The sequence below is a fragment of the Hippocampus zosterae genome, chromosome 2 (genome assembly GCF_025434085.1).
Source record: "Hippocampus zosterae strain Florida chromosome 2, ASM2543408v3, whole genome shotgun sequence".
In the NCBI taxonomy this organism is placed as follows: Eukaryota; Metazoa; Chordata; class Actinopteri; order Syngnathiformes; family Syngnathidae; genus Hippocampus; species Hippocampus zosterae.
In genome coordinates this window covers 28,939,221-28,960,249 of record NC_067452.1, presented here as the reverse complement: position 1 = coordinate 28,960,249, position 21,029 = coordinate 28,939,221, and the positions used below count along the sequence as shown (strand labels likewise).

General features: G+C 42.3%; 1 protein-coding gene across 2 annotated transcripts; it reads right to left on the bottom strand.

Moving 5' to 3' along the window:
- Positions 1–12,123: 12,123 nt before the first annotated feature.
- zfp64 (zinc finger protein 64 homolog (mouse)) lies at positions 12,124–17,281 on the bottom strand. 2 transcript variants are annotated; one of them, XM_052059473.1, is made up of 6 exons: positions 17,019–17,281; positions 16,745–16,906; positions 16,197–16,331; positions 14,996–15,058; positions 14,651–14,902; positions 12,124–14,018 (listed from the first exon to the last, which is right to left on the bottom strand). In XM_052059473.1, exons 1-6 carry the CDS (start codon positions 17,041–17,043, stop codon positions 12,844–12,846), a joined length of 1,812 nt encoding a protein of 603 aa, XP_051915433.1. In that variant the 5' UTR covers positions 17,044–17,281; the 3' UTR covers positions 12,124–12,843. The 2 variants fall into 2 exon arrangements, with proteins under 2 accessions (XP_051915433.1, XP_051915434.1); XM_052059474.1 differs by lacking the exons at positions 16,745–16,906; positions 17,019–17,281 and having other exon boundaries at positions 16,217–16,330.
- Positions 17,282–21,029: the final 3,748 nt, after the last annotated feature.

Below are 21,029 nucleotides of genomic sequence, written 5' to 3'. Positions count from 1 at the left end.
GCCAGCTTGCCCCTCCCAAAAAAAAAGAAAATCACTCATTTCCATTTGAAGCCTCCCACCAATAAATGAATGTACAACCATACATGGATCACCTCCCCCCACAAGGATGCAATTAGCCTAACAAAGACAATGCTAATCCGGCGGCTAGTATGAGCGCACGGGTGGGATGCATGTATAATGAAGGCCTCTCACATTCTTACTGCCCAACTAGAACATTGACCAAAGTCGCACCTACGAAAGACGGCTTCCTGCCACCCCCCTGCCACGCAACCGCTAGGCTTGTGTGAAAATATGATTAGGAACCATTCATCAAAGTTTGCAAACTGATGCAATCTGAGGCCCGTTATCAGACCACCAGCAGATTCATAAGTGGGGGTGGAATCACAAATGCTAATAAAAGAGATGTCTGCAACACATTCCAAGCAGCCTTGAAAAACAACAAGGACCTTCCCCCCCTAGCTCCCACCCCGACTATCAGACCGCTATTCGGGGGAGGCGCACTGTATTACGGTCGCAAAAATACTGTATTGAACTATTATATGCAAATATATAAATATGCAACTGAACTGCACTTTGAAACTGTTATGTTGTGGGTCAAAACAATTTAATGTTTAAACATCTCTTATAATTTCATAAAATCCATTTATTTGTAGATTTGATTAAACAAATGGTTTTAAGTGGATGAGGTTCATGTCGGTAATATTAAATTGCATTTCTTTTTCAAATAAATTTTGCATGTATTTTCTTTGTTTTTTCAATGTATTTTGTTTTCTCATAAACGTGCATCTCATTGTGCTGTTTTCAGGATGCGAACGCCGATACTTATAACGTAGCTGACAAAAGCTAAAAAGTCCATGATTACATTCCGAAGAAGTGTTGATTTATTCCCATTAAATGCCCATAGACACAAAACTGTCTTTTTATTTTATGGGTCGATCCTTAAGAGCTCATGGCGCTGCTCATATTAAACAACATCATTTTGTATTTATGTTTACACCTTGTTGCTTACGAAAATTTAAGCTCTATTGTAAAACCGGTTTATGATCTTCACATCATGCTGTGTCATCACACTGTCGTTATCCAGGGGGGAAAAACAAATCACGTGACAAACAAAGAGCATTTAAGATGTTTTAAAAAAAACAGCAATTTGATCCCGTCCGAGCAGAAAGCGCCCCTCATTTTGGGAAGTGTGTTTGACTAAGGTGTGGATCCATGTCGGAAACTTTCCACTAAACTGGAAGTTTCGGGTGTCGCCGTCTGTCTCTCTGTCTGACCGATGCATTGACTATGCTGGAGTCTCATGGAATTCATCAGCCATTGTTTTCCAAGCGCAGGCATTTTATGATGTCACCGCAAACATAAGCTTTGTCCTCCGATGAAGGATCAGCCTGCGTTTGTGCCCTGCCGGGGTCAAACAAACAGCAAATATGACTCGGCTCAACGGGTGTGTGTGTGGGGTGGGAGGGGGGGGGGGTGTTGCAGGCATTTGTGGAATAAAAGTCTATCCCACCCAAGGGCTGTTAGGGAACGCGTACGTCGTAGCTTTAGCTTGGCCTCGAAATCATGCACGCTGGTCAGCAACAGAGAGAGCGAGAAGCGTATCCATTGAGCCACTTTTAGTGTGCAGAATAGGATTGGTTCATATACACTGTGTAGCAACATGAAAAATGGACTCTTAAACGATTACAAAAATCATTGGGGACTCTGGACTGCCTGTGCAGCCATCATGTGTGAATTGATACAACCGAGAACAGTCATCTCTTGACTTGAGCGTGCTTCAATTTAGGGAATAAATAGCCATCATTGTACCGATTTGTTTGTTTGTTTGGTTTTTTTTGCTCTGTGCCATTCACAATTTGTCCAAACCATGATGTCCCAAGTCGGCTAAATTAGATTAAAATGTCTCCGTTGAGTTTCCTCACCCGTGGCTTGTGGATCATGGGCAAAGATCCGCCATTTTCAAGCAACTCAATGTTGACACTAGCGCCTGATCATGTCAAAGTAATGTCTTCATGAGTGACAAATGCAATTGATTTTTCAAGGCCACTGCAGGTTTTTTTCTGCACTATTAGTGGTTCTTCGCCCCCAGTCGTCATGGGAACAAAACAGTGACTGAAGCCCTAGTTGTCCCTGGTGCTGCAAACAATATATTTGTTGTAAATTCCGTCTTCTAAAAAAATAAGGAGACATTACATTTGTAGCTTTCTGACCAAAAGAGACCAAAAAATAAATAAAAATCTTATCTCAAACCCCACAACCACCAGCCCGTTGCTGCCTGCCCCATTCCTGAAAATGAGCCTATCACAATGAAAACAAGGCTGTTTCCTGGGTCTGACCCTGAAGGTCCACGAATAACCAAGCATGACAACAAGTTGAAACCCCAGGAATTTATCTAAAGTACCAGAAAGTTCTGATTATAAGCCGCAACATTTCCCCCAGCTTTAGCCCTTGAAGCTTAAACAAAGCAGCAGCTTAGGAGATGACTATCCCGCACCCAGGAGTGTCACATTCTCATCTCCTACCAGCATTTGTAAAACTCATCAAACTGTCACTTCAGCACATTCATGGCAAGAACAAAAACAGTTGATATGAAAAGTCTACACACCCCAGCTCAAATGTCAGGTTTTGTGATATTGTGCCAGATAATGTGGACGAGTCAAATGAAAAAAAAACCCTCACACAATAGGAGCATTAATAGAAAGAAACTAAAATAATATTGTTATCTTGTTATCTAAGTTATACATCTTATAACTGGGATGCGCCTGTTTTGAAATGAATGGGGCCACCACTTCAAGAGCCTTTGATGACCTCCAAATAAAGTGTAACTGTTCTAGTGGCCTTTTCCTTTCTTTTTTGGGGTTTTTTTTTGCTTTCCAGCAGAAGTCCTGAAGTTTTTGTGCTGACACTGACTGCTATTAGTCAGAATTAGTTCACAATTCCCCCATCTTGTCTCAGACCCTAGTTCCAGGTAAAGAAAAGCGGCCCCAAAGCATGATGGCGCCATCACCATGATTCATTGTAGGTATGGTGTTCTATTCGTTATAAGCTGTGCTGTTTGCTCAAATCTACTTTTTTTTAAAAAATACGGTCAAAACGTTCAGCCTTATTTTCATTGGTCCATAACACGAGTTCTTGCTGTGGTGTGATGACACCAAAGCCAATGTGTACATTCAGCTTTTCGGTCATCGAAACACTGTTCACTGTCACAAGAGGGCCAATTTGTATGGTGGGGAATGATATGATATGATATGATATGATATGATATGATATATGATATGATATGATATGATATGATGTCATGGACGAACACATTCATGTATCAAAGTCCTCATTTCTACAGTACCCATCGTTTCTTAACATTCGGGTGCAATTTTTAAAGGAGGTGCCGTTTCTAGTTGGTATTATGAAATTGCATACGAAGGCGTTGTCAACTGTAAAAGAATGGGTATGGCAAATGCTGTCTGATTGAAACACTTTGAAAACAGGCAAGGTAAATACCAGCTCGAGCACATACTCATGCATCACTCTTGCACACACACACACACACAATGGCTTGCATGTGTAAAGATCAGATTTCCATCGTGTTTGTTTTCTTAGGATAAGGCATGTGTGAACAAAGACAATATTTTTCCTTGCTAATAGCCATCTGTTGAAACCAGAGGAATTCCCAGCATTGTTTTAACCCTGTAAGACACAGACAGAGAAAAAAAATCACATATTTTTTGGGACCATTTAGATTGTAGGAGGCCTCTGGTGTAGAAATTGAAGAGGGTTTTAAAAAATGTTTTTTTTTTTTTTTTTTTTTTTTAGCTTTTTAGGAAAATATATTCTTGCAATGGTGGAACTTAGTGGAAGTAGAAATTCCCAGTTGGACTCACTCTGTCTGGTCAAGTATAAAGAACATTAAAGCATTTGCATGCAGGATGGATTGTAAATCGAGCCGCTTAAGAGTACCTATATAACTAATAATCATGTAATAATCATAATAATAGTTTCATGAACATGTGAATTTATTGAAACTACCCAAAATCGAATATTGACATTATGTAGACCATTTTTCAACAATATTCATTTGCTGTGATAGTCTACAAAGCAAAGGCCTCTGTGAAGCAGAGGCGAACTTTGCACTTGCTGCACAGCGTGGCTGTATATCCCTGAACACAGTGTCTACAACGTCCTCTCTTGGTCTTCCCTGGGAAATGTGCAACCATGTCTTGGCGAACATCCATTGGGGGGTGGGCCACTGACCTCTTGCCTTGGGTGGAGGGGGGCGCTTGCATCGCTTGGGGATGACCTCTTCAGATGACACGAAGGACTCACCAATGTCACCATCTCTGTACCTGTAAGATGGTGGTCCTCTCTTTGGTGTTGCATGCATCAGAATGAGAGAGGAAGCAACCTGCTCAGTGTTTGTTTCTTTGTTTGGTACAGCGCTTTACAGTCCCACTTGTAGACGAGCCAGGCGTTGACGACAGAAAGGATGATGGTGTGCTAAAAGGTGTACATGTACCAGCGGCAGGATTTCATTGGGAAGTTATAATTGGCTGCAAATGAGTCCAGCAAATCCACGCCGCCCATGTACTTGTTGTAGCAACCGACAATGTATGGCCTCTTCACCTCAACTGTGGTTCTGGCGCCTTTGTCCCAGCGCTGAATTTTCTGCACAGGATCTGGTCCGGCAAAGGATGACACAAGTATCACTTCTCAGTTGTCGTACCACTTTGTGTTCCCTTCCACTCGGACATCAAAGACTCTTTTCATCCTGAAGGTCGCAGTTGGGTAAGCGTACCTCTCAGGCTGTTCCCACACAGTAGATTCCATGATCAAGGAGCTTGACCATCAATGGGACACTGGTGAAAGAGTCGTCGGAGTCGACTAGTTTTGACCCTCATCACGACATCGCCTGGCAGTCCAAGCTCAGATCTGACTCTCCTCACATCAACATCCCCTTGGTAGACATCAAAATCGCACAGTAATGCAGATATTCCAGTCCTCACCCATAATTTGAATCCCTATTGGTGTGGCTTGTACCGCACATACTGTTTGATGAACCTTCCCTTGAAAGGAATAACCATTTCATCCACAGAGTTGTGCTCTTCAGGTAACACCTGAAGACGTAGCTCCATGAATGAATCCAACCATGGTCTCAGTTTCCAAAGTTTGTCCCTCTTTTCCATCTCTGGCACAGTCCAATTGTTCACAAAATGTAATGACGTCACCAGCGCTTCTATTCGATTGCGGGACATCACGTCGGAAACCGGTGTGTAGCGTGTGTCTGATTTCCAAAACGTGCGGATTCCAGGCATTTGCACGAGGCCCATTTTCAGGAAAATCCCAAGCATCCTCTGAATTTCCAGGATCTTGGCGGTAACAGATGTCCCACTTTTTGCAAACTGTACTCGTTTGTGTTCCTGGTCAGAGCATCAATCATGTCATCCGTCACAAAGCTTTTGAAGTACGCCAGTGGGGTGAGCAGAGACGCAGGTTTGGTAATGACTTCCGCTGATGAAATTCCTTTTGAACCAGCAAAACCTCTCATGGGGCAAAGTGGGGTTTTTGTTTGCAGTTCCATATCCATATCACAATAGGCTGAGGCTGGATCACTGTGTTGGTTGTTTTCTTTGCCCATTTCGCTCAAGTCACCATACTTCTCTGGATCACTTGAATCAGAGTCTAGTTGCGTTTCAAAATCGCTGTCTCCATTTTGGATGGTAGCGATCACATCCTGCACACGGAAACTCTGATGACTTCTATGCATTGGCATCCTGAAATGGGAAAAGTAAAGAAATACATGTCAAGAATTCAAGTTTGATAATGTAGCGAGGATAACCCCAACAAACACAGGCTCATCCTGCATGAGCAGACCAGTGGTCTAAGTATCACCATTCCAATGCAAATGATAATCAACATTTCAATATATCCACACAATTCTGTCTGAGGGCCTGTTATACTCTGTACTTATCATATAAAAAGGAAGCCATGCCCCCCCCAAAAAAAGCAGTTACAAGTTCACATTCATGACTATCTCTACCTGTCCCCGAAAAATGCAAGTGAACCCAAACAACCCCCAACATTTAGATCCTGTTTTTCTGACTCCTACTTAGATAAACACTCACGGAAAATAGGCACGGATCAGCTTGAAGTTACAAATTAAACTGAGCAACCTTTAAAAGAAAAGCACATTTAGAACGAAGCGACACTGAACCATCAACAATTTCAGATTTCTGCAACATTTACTTCAATATATAAGCATGTAAGAAATGCAGAGGCCTCTGGTCATTTTGGCCACCACTAAGTCCCAACGTCGCTGCCATGCAACATGGACATAACAAGCTCTAATTCAAATTTGATGACTGTTTTGCAAAATGACTTCATGTCTACATGTTCTCGATCTTACAGTGAACAAAAAAAAAGATGAAAAAAGGAATTTTACTCACTTGAATCTTGAACACCCCAGTTTAAAACAAGGAGAAGAGCACCTCTGGAGCTTTGCCGACAGTTTGACGTCACGGCTAGATGACTGGACCTATTAACACAATTTCCAACCAATAGCATTGTGAGGACAAACGACGGGATCCATTCAGCTATGTAAATATAATTTGAGAGAAAATACCCTGTTTAAAATGTGCTAAAGAGGATGTTGAAATATTACAATGTCGGATCTTGTTTTGTTTTTCAAAGTTTTTTTTGTTGGTAATGAAACAGATTTAATACAAATAAGATTGACATGCAGAATACAAATGTAAAGCCATTTGATTTAAACCAAAGCATTAACTTGGCAAGTTAGCTTCTTCTTTGGCTTTCGGTCACTCTTATTTTAAAAAGAAGCAGCAGAAACAACGTGAAAAGAATAAATTACAAACAGTCAAGCTACACTGTGCTCCTGTTTGTATCTTTTCATTTTTTAAAGGTTTATGATTACCACAATCTCAATGTTAGTTTCATTCACACTTCTATAGTATTTTACGTTGTGTGTTAGCATTAAGCTAGCAGACCTTCGTAGAATATAGTTAATATGGTTTTATTATCAACGTCAACTGGGAATAGCTATGCGTGTAATTTCCTTTATGGGACGAATAAAGTCTCTCTCTCTATTTATCTATCTATCCATCCATGTTAATGAGAACATTTTTTTTTCCAAAAAAGAGAGCTCAAGATGTAGCTGCATTGTGTTGTGTTGGAGGGGGTGGGTGGGGGTCAATTGTCCTGCAAATGTAGGCACAGGAAACACAAAGCTACATGCTGACAAGCGAGAACGACGTAACTGCTTGTGTCCCTCCCCAATTCTGAAATAAAATAGATTTTTCCCAAACTTAATGTGTCAGAGTGAAGCACAAAACCTGATTCATTTGTTCTGAATGTTACAAAATGGTGGGAGCCTGCGTGTGTCATTACAGTGTGCACTGGCCTGGCACACACCAGATACTGTCGCATTCCTTTGTCCATTAAAGGACTTTTATGGGATTTTCTGCTCTCACCATAGCACTGCCTAGTGGCTCAACGTTACATTTATTTTTTCTGACCCCCCCATCCCCACCCCACCCCCCAGGACTTTTCCAATTGCTGTTTTTAGTCTCAAAGCAGCAACAATAACAAGACAGTGTGTCAGGATAATGCTTCCTGACAAGCTAATAGAGATTAAAAGAAAAAGACAAAAGACCACACCTTAAAAACAGGCTTGAGCAGACTTTTTCAGCTCAAGATCCCAAATTAGAAATGTGGTTCCTTCCTGGAAATGAAATACATAATTTGTGACCTTATCAGCTAGATTTTTGGGCAATCAAAAATTTCAGATCACACTGTTGTCTAACAACGTAGGCAATGCTCACTGAAATCATCTCAAATTTTAATGATATTTTAACTGTTGATTGTTAAGTTTGGGTTTAAATTTGATTGGTTTTCTCTATTTAAGAGTGTAGATTGAACTTCACGAGCAATCAAAAGACATTTTGTGTGTTAAAATCTATGCTCGAACAGTCAAACAAGAGCACATTTTTGAGGAAATAAAGTGGAAAGCAGATTTGGACATTTAAGTCGTTGAGGAGAAAGGCAAAAATGAACACGTGTGTCATGTCACACCCCTGCACATATTTGTGGAGCTTTGTGAAATCACAAGTACACATCGTAAAAGTCGCACTACAAAGTGATGGCAAGGAGGGAAAATGCGATGACAACAAAAAAATGGACCAAATGTGGTCGGTAATTCAAAGTCTGCTATGTTTTGTGAAAAAGATTCACCTCCTGGGTACACGTTAATCGATGTCACCGTGCCAATATATGTCAGTACACAATTTATTGATTTGAAGTTTTACTATAGCAGCAGATAGGACTAGTGGTTAGCGCGTCTGCCACAGTTCTCAGGTTCAGGGTTTGAATCTTTGCTGAGACCTATGTCTTGAGTTTGCATGTTCTCCCACTGCATATGTGAAGGGTTTTTTTTTTTTCCACATACGGCGGAATCCAACTCTTAAACCAAAAAAAAGCATGTTTAGTTGACTGAAATTAATAATTTCATGCACCAATAATGATAACCTGTAATCCGATACCCACTGTAGTAACCGCTGTCCCTGAAAGGGTTAAACTAAAATCTCCATAGGTCATTCGTGGTCAAAATGTGCTCTGCGGCTGGCTCGCAGCCAGTCCAGTGTACCCCTCCTCTTGGCCAAAGTTAGCTGTGAAAGGTTCCTGCTCACCACAACCCACCCAAGCCCCCATTAATTATGACAATCACCATCAGAAATGATGGATGGAAGTGTTACCACACAGGGGTTGACTCCTTTTTCCACTGACAGTATTAGTATTAGTCCACTCCATCTCAAATATCGACATAAAGAACGGCTATTTTTTTTTACACTCACCATAAAGCAGTGACAGTACTTCTTTGTAGAGTTGTCTTACAATTCCAACAATTTAAAAAAAGAGCTGCAGGATGTGTATTTCTGATGCGAAGCGCCTTGGCAGTTTAGTGTTTGACATTGAAGCTGAGTGGTGTATTGTTTTAATGCTTGCATAACTTTCCCTTTTGAATTTCCTAGGTGTTCCTAGGACATTTCCATACAATAACATGTTATGGAAAGAAAAACGTTAATAAAGTGTTTGACGATGGTGACGATTTAACCCTGGAATAGTTTCATCCAATGGAGGAGGTGGACTAGAGTTACGGAACAGATTGCGTTCAACATTCGAGGTTCCTCTGTGGTCACCGCAAACAAACAAACAAAATGAAAGTGAATCTAGCAGACACCCATCATGTGTATTTTATGTCATGAAGATAAGGATCAACAAAATAACAAACAACTTTGGATGCGTTTCGAAACACACTCTAAGTATTTATATATGTATTTACATTAAACAAATAGTTTTATTTCGATAATCCAAAAAGAACAAAGACATTTTTAATGATTTTTTTTTTTGCAGCGGGTGCAACAAAATGGCGCCGCCAGAGTGGCTGCCTTTCCAGCCGCTCCTGTATTTTGTTGTTCTACTTCTTCCTTTCATTACTTTGCTGCTGTGAATTAGGAATTTCTCCATTGCCAGACGAATAAAGGTTTTCTTATCATATACATATATATACTTTATCTTCCTGTGGTGACATACAACCTCTGCTCACATGTGCAGCCTATCATAGAGCGGTCACTGGCGCAATGATGGACAAGCATTTACTATAGATACTTTTATTTTCAGTTGTACTTGCTTGATGCTCGTTGGAGACATCGCAAGTCATTTGCACAACACGTTGCAAAGCCAAATTCAAATAGCGTATTCGTTGTCTTTGGCGTAAACTCTCACAGCAAAATATCCAACGAAAAGTTACCTCGAGCAGGCCTTGCAAATTGACGCTGCTGGAGTGTGGTGCTCACAACCACAAGTAGGCCAAATCAATACAAATAAAACGTTCTCGCTTACGGCACAAGTTTTGATCATTATTTTTGGAGATGAAAATCCTTAAAAATGGAAACGCTTAGCGTGCCAGATTAAATAACAGAGCAGGCAGTAAGTGGCTTGCAGGCCAAACATTGCCAAAACCCTGATGCAGAGTTAAGGTCTTCAATATGACAACAATCAGTTAATTTCATTAGTGGCTGGATGGTGCATTGTGTGCATACAAAGCAAAGGTCATCATGGTGGAGTTAAAGTTGACACATGCAAACACACATCATCATTCAATATGAAGACATGTTGACACTTTGGTCTTTTGTGTGCTTGTGGTTGTTCTTTATGTCTAGGAGGTCTGCATCTCGCAAATCTTACGATTTCTTTAAGCAGCTGGTGAGTGGAAATGGCCCTTTTTTTTGTAAGGGGGTGGCATTTATGACCCCACTCAAACACAGGAAGGAAGGAAGACGTGCCAAAACATTATCATACTGCTGCAACCTTCAAGAGGAACACGCACGCGCACAACTGCCACAAACACAGACACGCACTAAAGTCAATCAAGATTCATGGAGAGTCGACACTCACGATCAAATGAGATTTTGTTTTCCTATCGGTATGTTGTTATTATTTTATATTATTATATTATTATTTGTCGACTACTTCATTCGCAATCATTAGTCAATCTTAAAAACAGAGAATGGTTGATTACCATGCCTGTGTATGAAATGGGGATGTTTAAGATTAGTTCATCACTCCAAAAGGTTTGGTCACCCCACATTTTAAGTGTATATTATAAACTGCTTTTGACTCATTTTACATCAAATGAGTTTTTAAAAATGAACAAATCCATTTTAACAAAACAATGGGAGGAATTATTACTGGTAAACGAGATTCAACAAATATCACTATGAACCCAGTAGGCACATTAAGGTATGCGGAAGGAAGCCAGGGTACCCGGAGAAAAGCCACGCAAGCACAGGGAGAACTTGCGCAAAGCACACAGAAAAGCCAGAGTATAGTCTCAAACCCAGGCCTCAGAAAACCTGGAGACAGACCTGTGAACACCTGTGGCACTGTGCTGCACTGGTTATCATATATTTTCAAGAACTTGCTATCATAGACCTTTAACTGTCCACATATGGTTGTATGTAAAACTTTAACATTCATAATTATCATTCGATTGTAGCTTTGTTTCTCTTCAATTTAAAAATATAAATAATATATAAAACATTGTTTTGAGTCAGGTTCCCAATGCCCACAAAGCATATTCTCCAAGAACAACATGATTTAGACTAACGGGTATACATTAAAAAAAGAAATCAATAGTCAAGTGTTCAAGTTCAACCTTCACCTAAAAGATAAATAAATAAATAAATAAAAAACTAAGTGCTGAAGTCAAGTGAGGAACAAGAGGCCAGATGATGCTGAGGCTTGAAGAAGAACAGCACTTTATTGAAAAATCAATCAGTGGAGCGAAACACGGCTTTTAAGAAAGTCAGACCTTGGTGTGCATTATTAGATTTTTCTCCTCGCAAAATCCACGATGAATGGGACCTGGATGGATCGATCTGAAGGTTACAAAAAAAAAAAATCCATATTGGCAGCTTGCAGTCTATTTCTATGCTGCCTTCTTGTGGACCATTTGGGGAACTGCAGTCCAGCTGCTTCAGTCACCTTTTTAGCTCAAGGAGCGCTCGTCGTTTGGGCTTCACACAAAATACATTAGAAGCATTTGTGGGTCAAATTTTTGTTGTTGTTGTTTTTTATATGACAGTTCCACGAACATTTTATTTGTTTTTCGAATTGCATTGCGGTAATTGCATTGCGGTAATTGTTGTCCTGTCTGGAAAACATTGAGCATTTTTTAGACATCCCTGAAGGGCGGCCCGGTAGTCCAGTGGTTAGCGCGTCGGCTTCACAGTGCAGAGGTACCGGGTTCGATTCCAGCTCCGACCTTCCTGTGTGGAGTTTGCATGTTCTCCCCGGGCCTGCGTGGGTTTTCTCCGGGTGCTCCGGTTTCCTCCCACATTCCAAAAACATGCATGGTAGGCTGATTGGACGCTCTAAATTGTCCCTGGGTGTGAGTGTGAGCGTGGATGGTTGTTCGTCTATGTGTGCCCTGCGATTGGCTGGCAACCGATTCAGGGTGTCCCCCGCTTACTGCCCGAAGACAGCTGGGATAGGCTCCAGCACACCCCGCGACCCTAGTGAGGATCAAGCGGCTCGGAAGATGAATGAATGAATGAATAGACATCCCTGATATCTAGCTTAAGGTCCATATGTCAGTACTGTACACTCTCGTTAGTAGAACTGCCTCATCAGTAACGTTTTTCCCACGTTTCTAGTAACAGTTTTGACTTGCAAGTACAGTACTTTCCCCCCACTATTTTCTACTTTGCTTTTAAATGTCTTCAATTTAAAAAAAAATTAAAACATCTTTTGCCTTGAAATGTTGTATTTTGCCTTTATCTTGTTTTGTAACTATGTGAAGCACATTGAGTTACCTGGTGGATGAAATATACATAAAGATGCCTTGTCATGTATTCCTCATATCCTTCTACTCCTGCACGGCCCTCTCCTCAGATAGTTGAACAGAAGTAGCATTAGCGGAAGTTTTGCTCACTCTGTCGGTCAGGAAATGGACCTTTATTTGGATATCAAGGGTGTATACCTGGAGTATAAATACTCAATTGCTTTCCATGTTTACAGCCCTTAAAAGCGGCCCACATGCCACATGTTCCCCACGTCTGCTTATGAGAGTGCTTATGAGAGTACATGAGTCCAAGTTCTACTATTACACCTCCACATTATGAATTTGATATTCCAAAAAAAAAAAAGTTTAAATCTAACATCACTGTAAGTACATGACTAAAGTTAACACCAGACCCCCGAAAAAGTTTGCTCCAGGCAAAGTAGCTTATGTTGCAGTAAATGTCCGTTTAAAAGGTTCCGCTTTGTTCGAAGCTTTCACATGCTAAGGCACTGCCCTTGACCCTCCACTGGATCGACAGTGGATTCTGTGGCCAGTCCGGTCGGACTCTTCGAATTCACTGTAGCCGCATTTCCTTCTGTCACAACGGTCACCTCTGTGCCGCCCTCTTGCACCAAGGCACGCAAGTCCTCTAATTCGGTGCAGGTTGTGATGAAAGTTTGAGGGACGACGCTGGACTCCTGAGCGCCCACTGCCGAGTGGACCAGCGTTTGGTGCAGAGGGCCGTTGGTGTCGTCGGCTGAGAGGAGCGGTGTCAAGAGGACCGTCTGGGGTACAAAAGTGGCTTCTGCGTTTTGGGACGACCCAGGTGGCTGCACGGGTGCCAGCAGGTTGACCTGCTGGATCATGGAGTTCACCACCATGTCCTGGTGTTCTGGACTCAACAGAACCATCTTGTTGGGGCTCTCCGCAGAAGACACGATAATTTTCAACTGCGTGCTATTGTAAGGGGCCAAGGAGTCCACCTGGAGCGGGCCGTCCAACTGAGTGTTGTCACGCGGTGACATCTCATGGGCAAGAGGGCCGGTCACTTGCGCCTGCAGCGGATTCTGCGTCTCTCTGTGTTGCTTCCGGTGACTCCTCAGCGAGTCTTCCCTCACAAACGATGCGCTGCACGAGTCGCAACTGAAGGCTCGAGTGGCGTCCAGCTTGGCTCGGTAACGAGAGCTGATGGGTTTCGGGGGGTCATCGCCCGCCTTTTTCCCGCCACCCTTTTCGGGTGTGTCCGAGTGGAACCTCTTCTTGTGGATGACCAGATTGCTGCGTTGCTTCGAGGCATAGTTGCACGAGTCGCATTTAAAGGGACGCTCCTCAGAATGGATCCTCTCGTGGACTTTTAGTGCCCCGCGACTGGCGCAGGAGTACGTGCACTTTGAGCACTGCATGGGTTGAACGGGCCTGTGCTGGCGCGAGTGCTGCCGTAGCGCCATCTTGTTGGCGCACGTGAACTCGCAATGGGCACAGCGGAAGGCGTTTTCTGTGCTGTGTTTGATCTGAACATGAGACTTGAGGTTACCTTTCATGGCGCAGCGGTACTCGCATAGGTCACACTTGTAAGGCTTCTCTCCCGAGTGGACCCGAATGTGTCTCTTCAAGTCGGAGTTGATCTTAAACTTGGCGTCACACTGCTGGCATTGGAAGGGTGCATCTCCTTGGAGAGCACAAAACGCAAGACGTCAAAAAGGGCGCTCTCACAACTGTCGTGGGTCTTCTACGTTCCGAATCGTAATTCTGTTTCCTTCAACAGGTTTTCAATGCAACACTAATGATATTCAGGCTCAATTCGAGTTCAAAATAAGGCAATGCCTGAAAATGAAATGTTCAACTTAACTCATTCACTCCCAAAGACGTTTTTAAACGTCTTTTCAGACTTGGTCTAGAATTGGCTGGTACTGAATGAGTTAAGGAGACAAAATAAAATGACATTCAATAATCAGTTGCGTTACATTCTACTTTTTGAGAGTCACTGTATGAGCATTCATAGTATGACGAAAAGGTTCGGGCGTACACAAGGCAGAAAAAGGTTGGCAACCACTGCCGTACAGGCTGGACGACAAAAATCCTGAAGCATATTGTGTGCCGAGGAAGGATCGTGACGGCTGCGTCAACGACACAGATCGCGGGGTGACACCCAGTCCGTCAACCATGCATTCAAACAGGACAATGGAGGAGACACTTCTTCTTGACATGTGGATATTTACAACAATAATATAGGGGAGCACATAAGATTCCACTACCGGTACATCAGAACCAAATGTACAGACGAAATGGGCGTCGACCTACCGGTGTGTGAGCGCAGGTGCACGGTGAGCTGGCTGGAGTTACGGCTGGCGTAGGGACAAATCTGGCACTTGAAGGGCCGCTCGTCGTAGTGGATTCGCAAGTGCTTTTTCAGGCTGCTGCTGTCGGCCGCCGCATAGGGGCACAGTTTGCACTTATGAGGCTTCTCGCCCGTGTGCGAGCGGCTGTGCATGTTGAGCTTGTCCCGCCGGCTAAAGCGTTTGTGGCACAGCTCGCACTCGAACGGCTTCTCACCTGAAGGAGGAAATAGAGAAAGGATGGCTCAGGTATATGTCCACGCTTTCTGCTCATTTTTAAACGGAGACTCATTGTGAGGTAGGAACGTACCGGTGTGAGTTTTAAGGTGTCGCTCCATGTCTTTTTGCCCATACTGTGTCTTAAAGGTGCAGCCTGTAGGAAAGAAAACACGATATATACAATACAATACAATACAATACAATACAATACAATACAATACAATACAATACAATACAATACAATACATGCTGATTTATATAGCGCTTTCACAACAGCGGCAGCTGTAACAAAGCGCTTTACAAAACAGTTAACATAAAGTAAAATAATAAACACAACACATAACATAAAACATATATGACAAAATGAAACCCACCACGAATCCTGGAACTGTTTTATGATGCTGTATTTGTATGTGGCATTGAAAGGGGTTTTTTGCAGAGCCAATTGTCATATAAGTTTAACTACATTTTTTGCGTGACTTTTATTAATAAAACTTCAATCATTAAATGCACCATCATTATCACGAAGCGTACAAGTGCACCACAGTAAAATAATTTACAAACAAAGGTGGGCATCGTCAGCCCGGTGACAGTATTTCAGTCTGTCTGAGTCATTACCGATAGCCAAACGGCAAAGAGAACAGATTTACCGGTGATAGTTCACATGTACTGTAGGTGCCGCACACCTGATGGAATGCCAACCTCTGTTTGCAAGTCGATGCCATCGGGCCGAGACCTCCGATAAACATCAGAATCGTTTTTTTTTTTAATGCGGGAGATCCCAAATACGATGAGGAAAAACTCGCCGTATTATCAGGACTGACCCGTGAAAGGCAGCGTGGTGCCACAAGCCATCCAGACTGCCATATAAAGTCCAATTAAGTAAGTAATAAATAAATGCTGAACTTACAAAAAAAATTATATAAAGGTAAATAACTACACACTGCAGTTCAATTATCTGGTCAATATTTTTTCGGAGCAAATTCGGGAGGAAATTTTACTCTGACAACAACCCAAGATAATCTTTTAGAAACAGGTGAGAAGCACATCTTTGTTTACTTTGATTGGAAGAAAAGGAAATGCGGAAATATGGCCTGATTAACAAGTATGTGTACTCCATTCAAGACATACATTGCCATTCCAAAAATATATTCCTTTGAACATTGTTTTCTTTTATGTAATTTTATGATTTCTTTAGGCTACATGGAAATTTTTATACATAATGAATGAAGGTAGCAATATATGAATTGTGACATTTGTGTTTTGTTCGGCTGGAATAAGACAGGACTAACCTGAGAAAAAACAGCTGTACCTCTTGGACGTCAATGCGCCTTTTAGCTTTTTGGTCTTCTGCGGTTTGGTCAGGATCTTCTTAACCCCTCTCAGGACACACGTCTGGAAGGTCTCCCCTAAAACTACCTCAATGCCTGAGTGGGGGAAAGGACACATAACAGTAAATGAGAAGCAAAATGTGGGAAGATGATGATATGGATACAAAGGTAATCATTGCGAAAAGCAAAAGAAAAGGGAGAGAAATTATGAACACGATGTTGACAGAAAATAGCAGAGAGATTAGTCACATGATTTAACTCAGTCAGACTCAAGTGGCCAATCTAAGGATTTGTGACTAGCAGAAATGCAGAGGCTAGACTTGAGAAGCTTGAAAGAGGATGCTTTTTCTAATTCGAGCGGGGCTTTCTTGAATGAAAGGTGCATTTTTGGTGAATGTGTTTGGTCAAGGCGATAGATGTTTTTGTTCCACAGGGAAATGGCTAATACGTTGAGGAAAGGCACCAGTCGAAAAGACGTGAGGACTGACTGAAGGCAGAAAAGACGTTACCTGGAATAGAGGAAGCTTCTGCAGCCGTGGCTGAGGTGTCACGCGTAGGCAGTGAACATCCACTCTTCTTGTGGGCCAGAAACACCTCGAAATTGTTATACTGTTGCTTGCAGAATCCACAGATGTGGATGTCGGGGCTCACCTCCACCACCAGATTATGTCCTTAAAAGAGTGCACGCGCATTTAGACACACACTTATCAGACATTTACATGCTGCGTTAACAATTAAGACGAAATCGGAGAAAGATGACTTTGTTGACTTCATGTCTCCTACCTTCTGCGTCTGTGTAGGTTGCCATTGTTGAGTTTATTTTTGCAACACATCAAGCCATCTTTTGGCTCCTCACTCGGGAAACACGTTTGCTTCAGCTCGAGTCACAGCACTCTGGCCAACTTCTTTCGTCATGGTGCCAAAAGGAGATCGCATTAACAATATCGGATGAAATGAACATTTGTAGTGCGTAGAGTGCAGAAGAAAAAATACTGCCTCGGTTGTATTTTACGACATGCTGCGGGAGGTTTACGGCTTTCCGAGACACGCATGCGTAGAAAAGCGCAGTCAGTGACGTCATGATTATGAATGGTTATTATTCCTTTCTCCCCACTTTTTGAGCATAATTTCAATATGACTTGAATTTGAAAATCATAAGGCAATATGAAAACCTACTGTTGAATCACAAAAAGCCCAATGCACAGAAATACAAAATGATCAGTGACTACCGTTTTTTGTTTTTTTTATTCGCGTGTGTGTGTGTGTGTGTGTGTGTGTGGGTGTATCTCTCTCTCTCTCTCTCTCTCTCTCTCTCTCTCTCTCTCTGTATATATATATACTGTATATATCTCCTGTATATAATCAGAGAGGGGAGGGGGCATATATATATATATATATATATATATATATATATATATACCTCCCACATTCCGAAAATATGCGTGGCAGGCTGATTGAACACTCTAAATTGTCCCTAGGTGTCAGTGTGAGCGTGGATGGTTGTTCGTCTATGTGTGCCCTGCGATTGGCTGGCAACCGATTCAGGGTGTCCCCCGCCTACTGCCCGGAGACGGCTGGGATGGGCTCCAGCACCCCCCGCGACCCTAGTGAGGATCAATCGGTACGGAAGATGAATGAATGAATGAATGAATGAATGAATATTTATATATATATATATATATATATATATATATATATATATATATATATATATATATATATATATATATATATATATATATATATATATATATATATATATATATATATATATATATATATATATATATATATACATACATACACATATACATATACATATACACACACATATATATATATATACATACACATATACATATACATATACACACACACACACACACATATATATATATATATATATATATATATATATATATATATAAATAAAATCAGAGATGGGAGGGCTGCGGAACGGGGCAGATGTGCTAAAAAAAATTGCTGGCAAACCAGTCACTTGCAACTCAGAATATATTGCTTATACACACACACTCACGCACACACTTTATTGCTATTCAAACAATTAAATTCCTTTCTTAGATGAATTTTCAAGCTGCTCTTGGACGTATCTTTCACCATGATTCACACACTAGACCAGGGGTGTCCAAAGTCGGACCTCAAGGGCCGCTGTCCTGCCTGTTTTCCAGCTCTCCCAGGAGCAACACACCTGATTCAAATAATCAGGATTGTTCTAATGCTGTTTCAGAGCTGGCTGATGAGCTGATCATCTGAATCAGGTGTGTTGCAGCCCAGAGAGATGGAAAACAGGCAGGACAGTGGCCTTCCAGGCCCGGAGCTGGACATGCCTGCACTAGACACACAGAGCATGTGTTTGGACATATAGTCCACAATGAGCGTGGTTATGGCAGCAGAACGGACCTAATGTTCAACAAACAAGACTTGTAAAAAGATACTGAACACCTGGAGTCATGGGTATGTAAAGTAACTTCTGCATCCATTTGGCATTGGCAAAAACGTCTGCTGATGGCTACATCATCCATGTAACATGCATCAGCACATGGCCCTGAGATTTAGCATGGGCAGCTAACTCCGTCCAGCTCATATTTCATGTGTGGCTGCTCTTAAAAGGCACTTACACCCTCACACACACGCCGCCATCTTTCAAGTGAGGGCAATTTAGTGGCTTGTTGAGGCGAGTGAACGAGAAAAGCCTTTTTATGCGGCGCCGCTGTGAATAAGCTGTGAATGTGACTGACGCGCGGCGCCATTTTTACTGGCAGCTCCTTAACTGGCTCATTGCTACTGGGAGGCTCAAGACTTTGGCCTGATTCCCACCCTGCTGAAACAGCAAAATCCTGGAGGCAAACAGGAAGCGCGCGTGCACGCACACACTCACACACACACAAATGCGTGGAGACAGACTTTTCAACAGCCCTGACTTGTCACATATCTCATCTCCATGGATGCATGCATAGCAACTCAACATATCACGTCAATCAGAACACTTGCAATATAGTTTGGCTGACCAAAAATGTGATGTCAGTGTAAAAAGGGGAAGAATTAGTATCTGGTAGAGCAAATAAATAATTACAAAAGTGTGCAAATCACATGCACATAAATCTGATGCGGTTAAATGTGCATAAAAAGAGCACATTTACATGCAAGATATAAATGACCCACGGACGAGTTCATTAGGAGGGCCTCATGACATCTGTCAGCAATGAAAAGCAAGTCAGTAATCATTGGATTCTGACTTTATTGTTTGAAATTGAAGATTTGGCAAAATGGTGTGTAGTGGTTAGCACCTCTGCCTCACAGTTCTGGAGTTTGGGGGTTAAATTTCCTCTCCAACCTTCTTGTGTGAGGTTTGTATGGTCTCCTCGTACTCGCGTGGGTTTTATTGTTCCAAAAACATGCATGTGTTGTTCAGACAAGGCTGCCTTGTCCATGGTTGTGAAGCTGACAGTGAATGGTTGTTTGACAATAGCATATTCGCCTTGCGACTGGTTGGCAACCACGGCGTATTGACTGTATTTCTCCCATTTCTATGACATAATTTCACAAATGCATTTTGCTGATTTTGTTGACTTGACAGTGCAGAGGTACCGGGTTCAATTCCAGCTCTGGCCTCCCAGTGTGGAGTTTGCATGTTCTCCCCGGGCCTGCGTGGGTTTTCTGCGGGTACTCCGGTTTCCTCCCTCATTCCAAAAACATGCGTGGCAGGCTGATTGAACACGCTAAATTGTCCCTAGGTGTGAGTGTGAGCATGAATGGTTGTTCATTTCTGTGTGCCCTCTCATTGGCTGGCAACCGGTTCAGGGTGTCCCCCACCTACTGCCCGAAGACGGCTGGGATAGGCTCTAACACCCCCTCGCCCCCCATGACCCTAGTGAGGATTAAGTGGTTCAGAAAATGAATGAATGTTATCATGAAAAAAGAACAGCCAAAATAACAATGAAAATGATCCAGGGTGACCATTTAGTCTATATGTGATGAAATGAATACCCAGGTGACTCGCCAAAGAGGGAGCATGAGAGTGATGGTGAAGGTGTGTGTGTGTGAGTGAGTGTGTTTGGTGGGTTGTCCCCTGTCACATGATTTTCTCCACTCGAGGTGTGCCAGCTGCTTACACTTGGCAAATGGCTCCAGGCTGTCATCAGGCATCATGCCCTGCTGCCACACTGGAGCGACACATGTTTTAATTGCACAATGACATGTTGGATGTCAACAGCAATTATACCTGGCCTCCACCTGAGGGCACCCCAACAACATCCTGCACTCTCCCAACCCACACAACCCCCGCAGCCGCCGCCCAATCATATTTAGGCATCAAATATTAATCCAGCTTTGTCACCTAAGGGCTCACTGCTGCAGGTTTGGCTTTGAGTCATTTTTGCTCATTATTATTTCATGCCATTTAGGGGAGGCTCATTTAAGATCATTCTGATTTAAAGGAAGAAAATAAAATGCATGAATACAACGATGGTGCAGTTCGCTCTTTATGGAGGTTTAGTGAGTCTAAAAATGTTGCATTTTGTGTTACTTGTGGAAATACAGTACTCACCTGTTGTCATAATTACAAATGCTTTCTACATCACGCATGACATTTTTTTTTTTGTACCACGGCATTGGTTTAATTGACACAACGAATGTATGCCAAAATTATGGCAAAACATCAAACTACTGATCTGCACAACCAAACTTCCATGGTGGAGGACAGTTGTTTCTACTGTTTTCTGAAGTTCTGCCTATACATACGGCCACTTGCTCTGCTCCAAGCCCCGACTCGCT

Bases quoted from the DNA above. Each gene is read 5' to 3' on its own strand.
- zfp64 (XM_052059473.1), bottom strand. From the start codon at position 17,043: ATGGCAACCTACACAGACGCAGAAG. The intron at 14,903-14,995 runs GTACGTTCCTAC...TTCCTCCTTCAG, and splicing joins ACACCTTAAAACTCACACCG to GTGAGAAGCCGTTCGAGTGC. The intron at 14,019-14,650 runs GTAGGTCGACGC...GTGCTCTCCAAG, and splicing joins GCACCTGCGCTCACACACCG to GAGATGCACCCTTCCAATGC.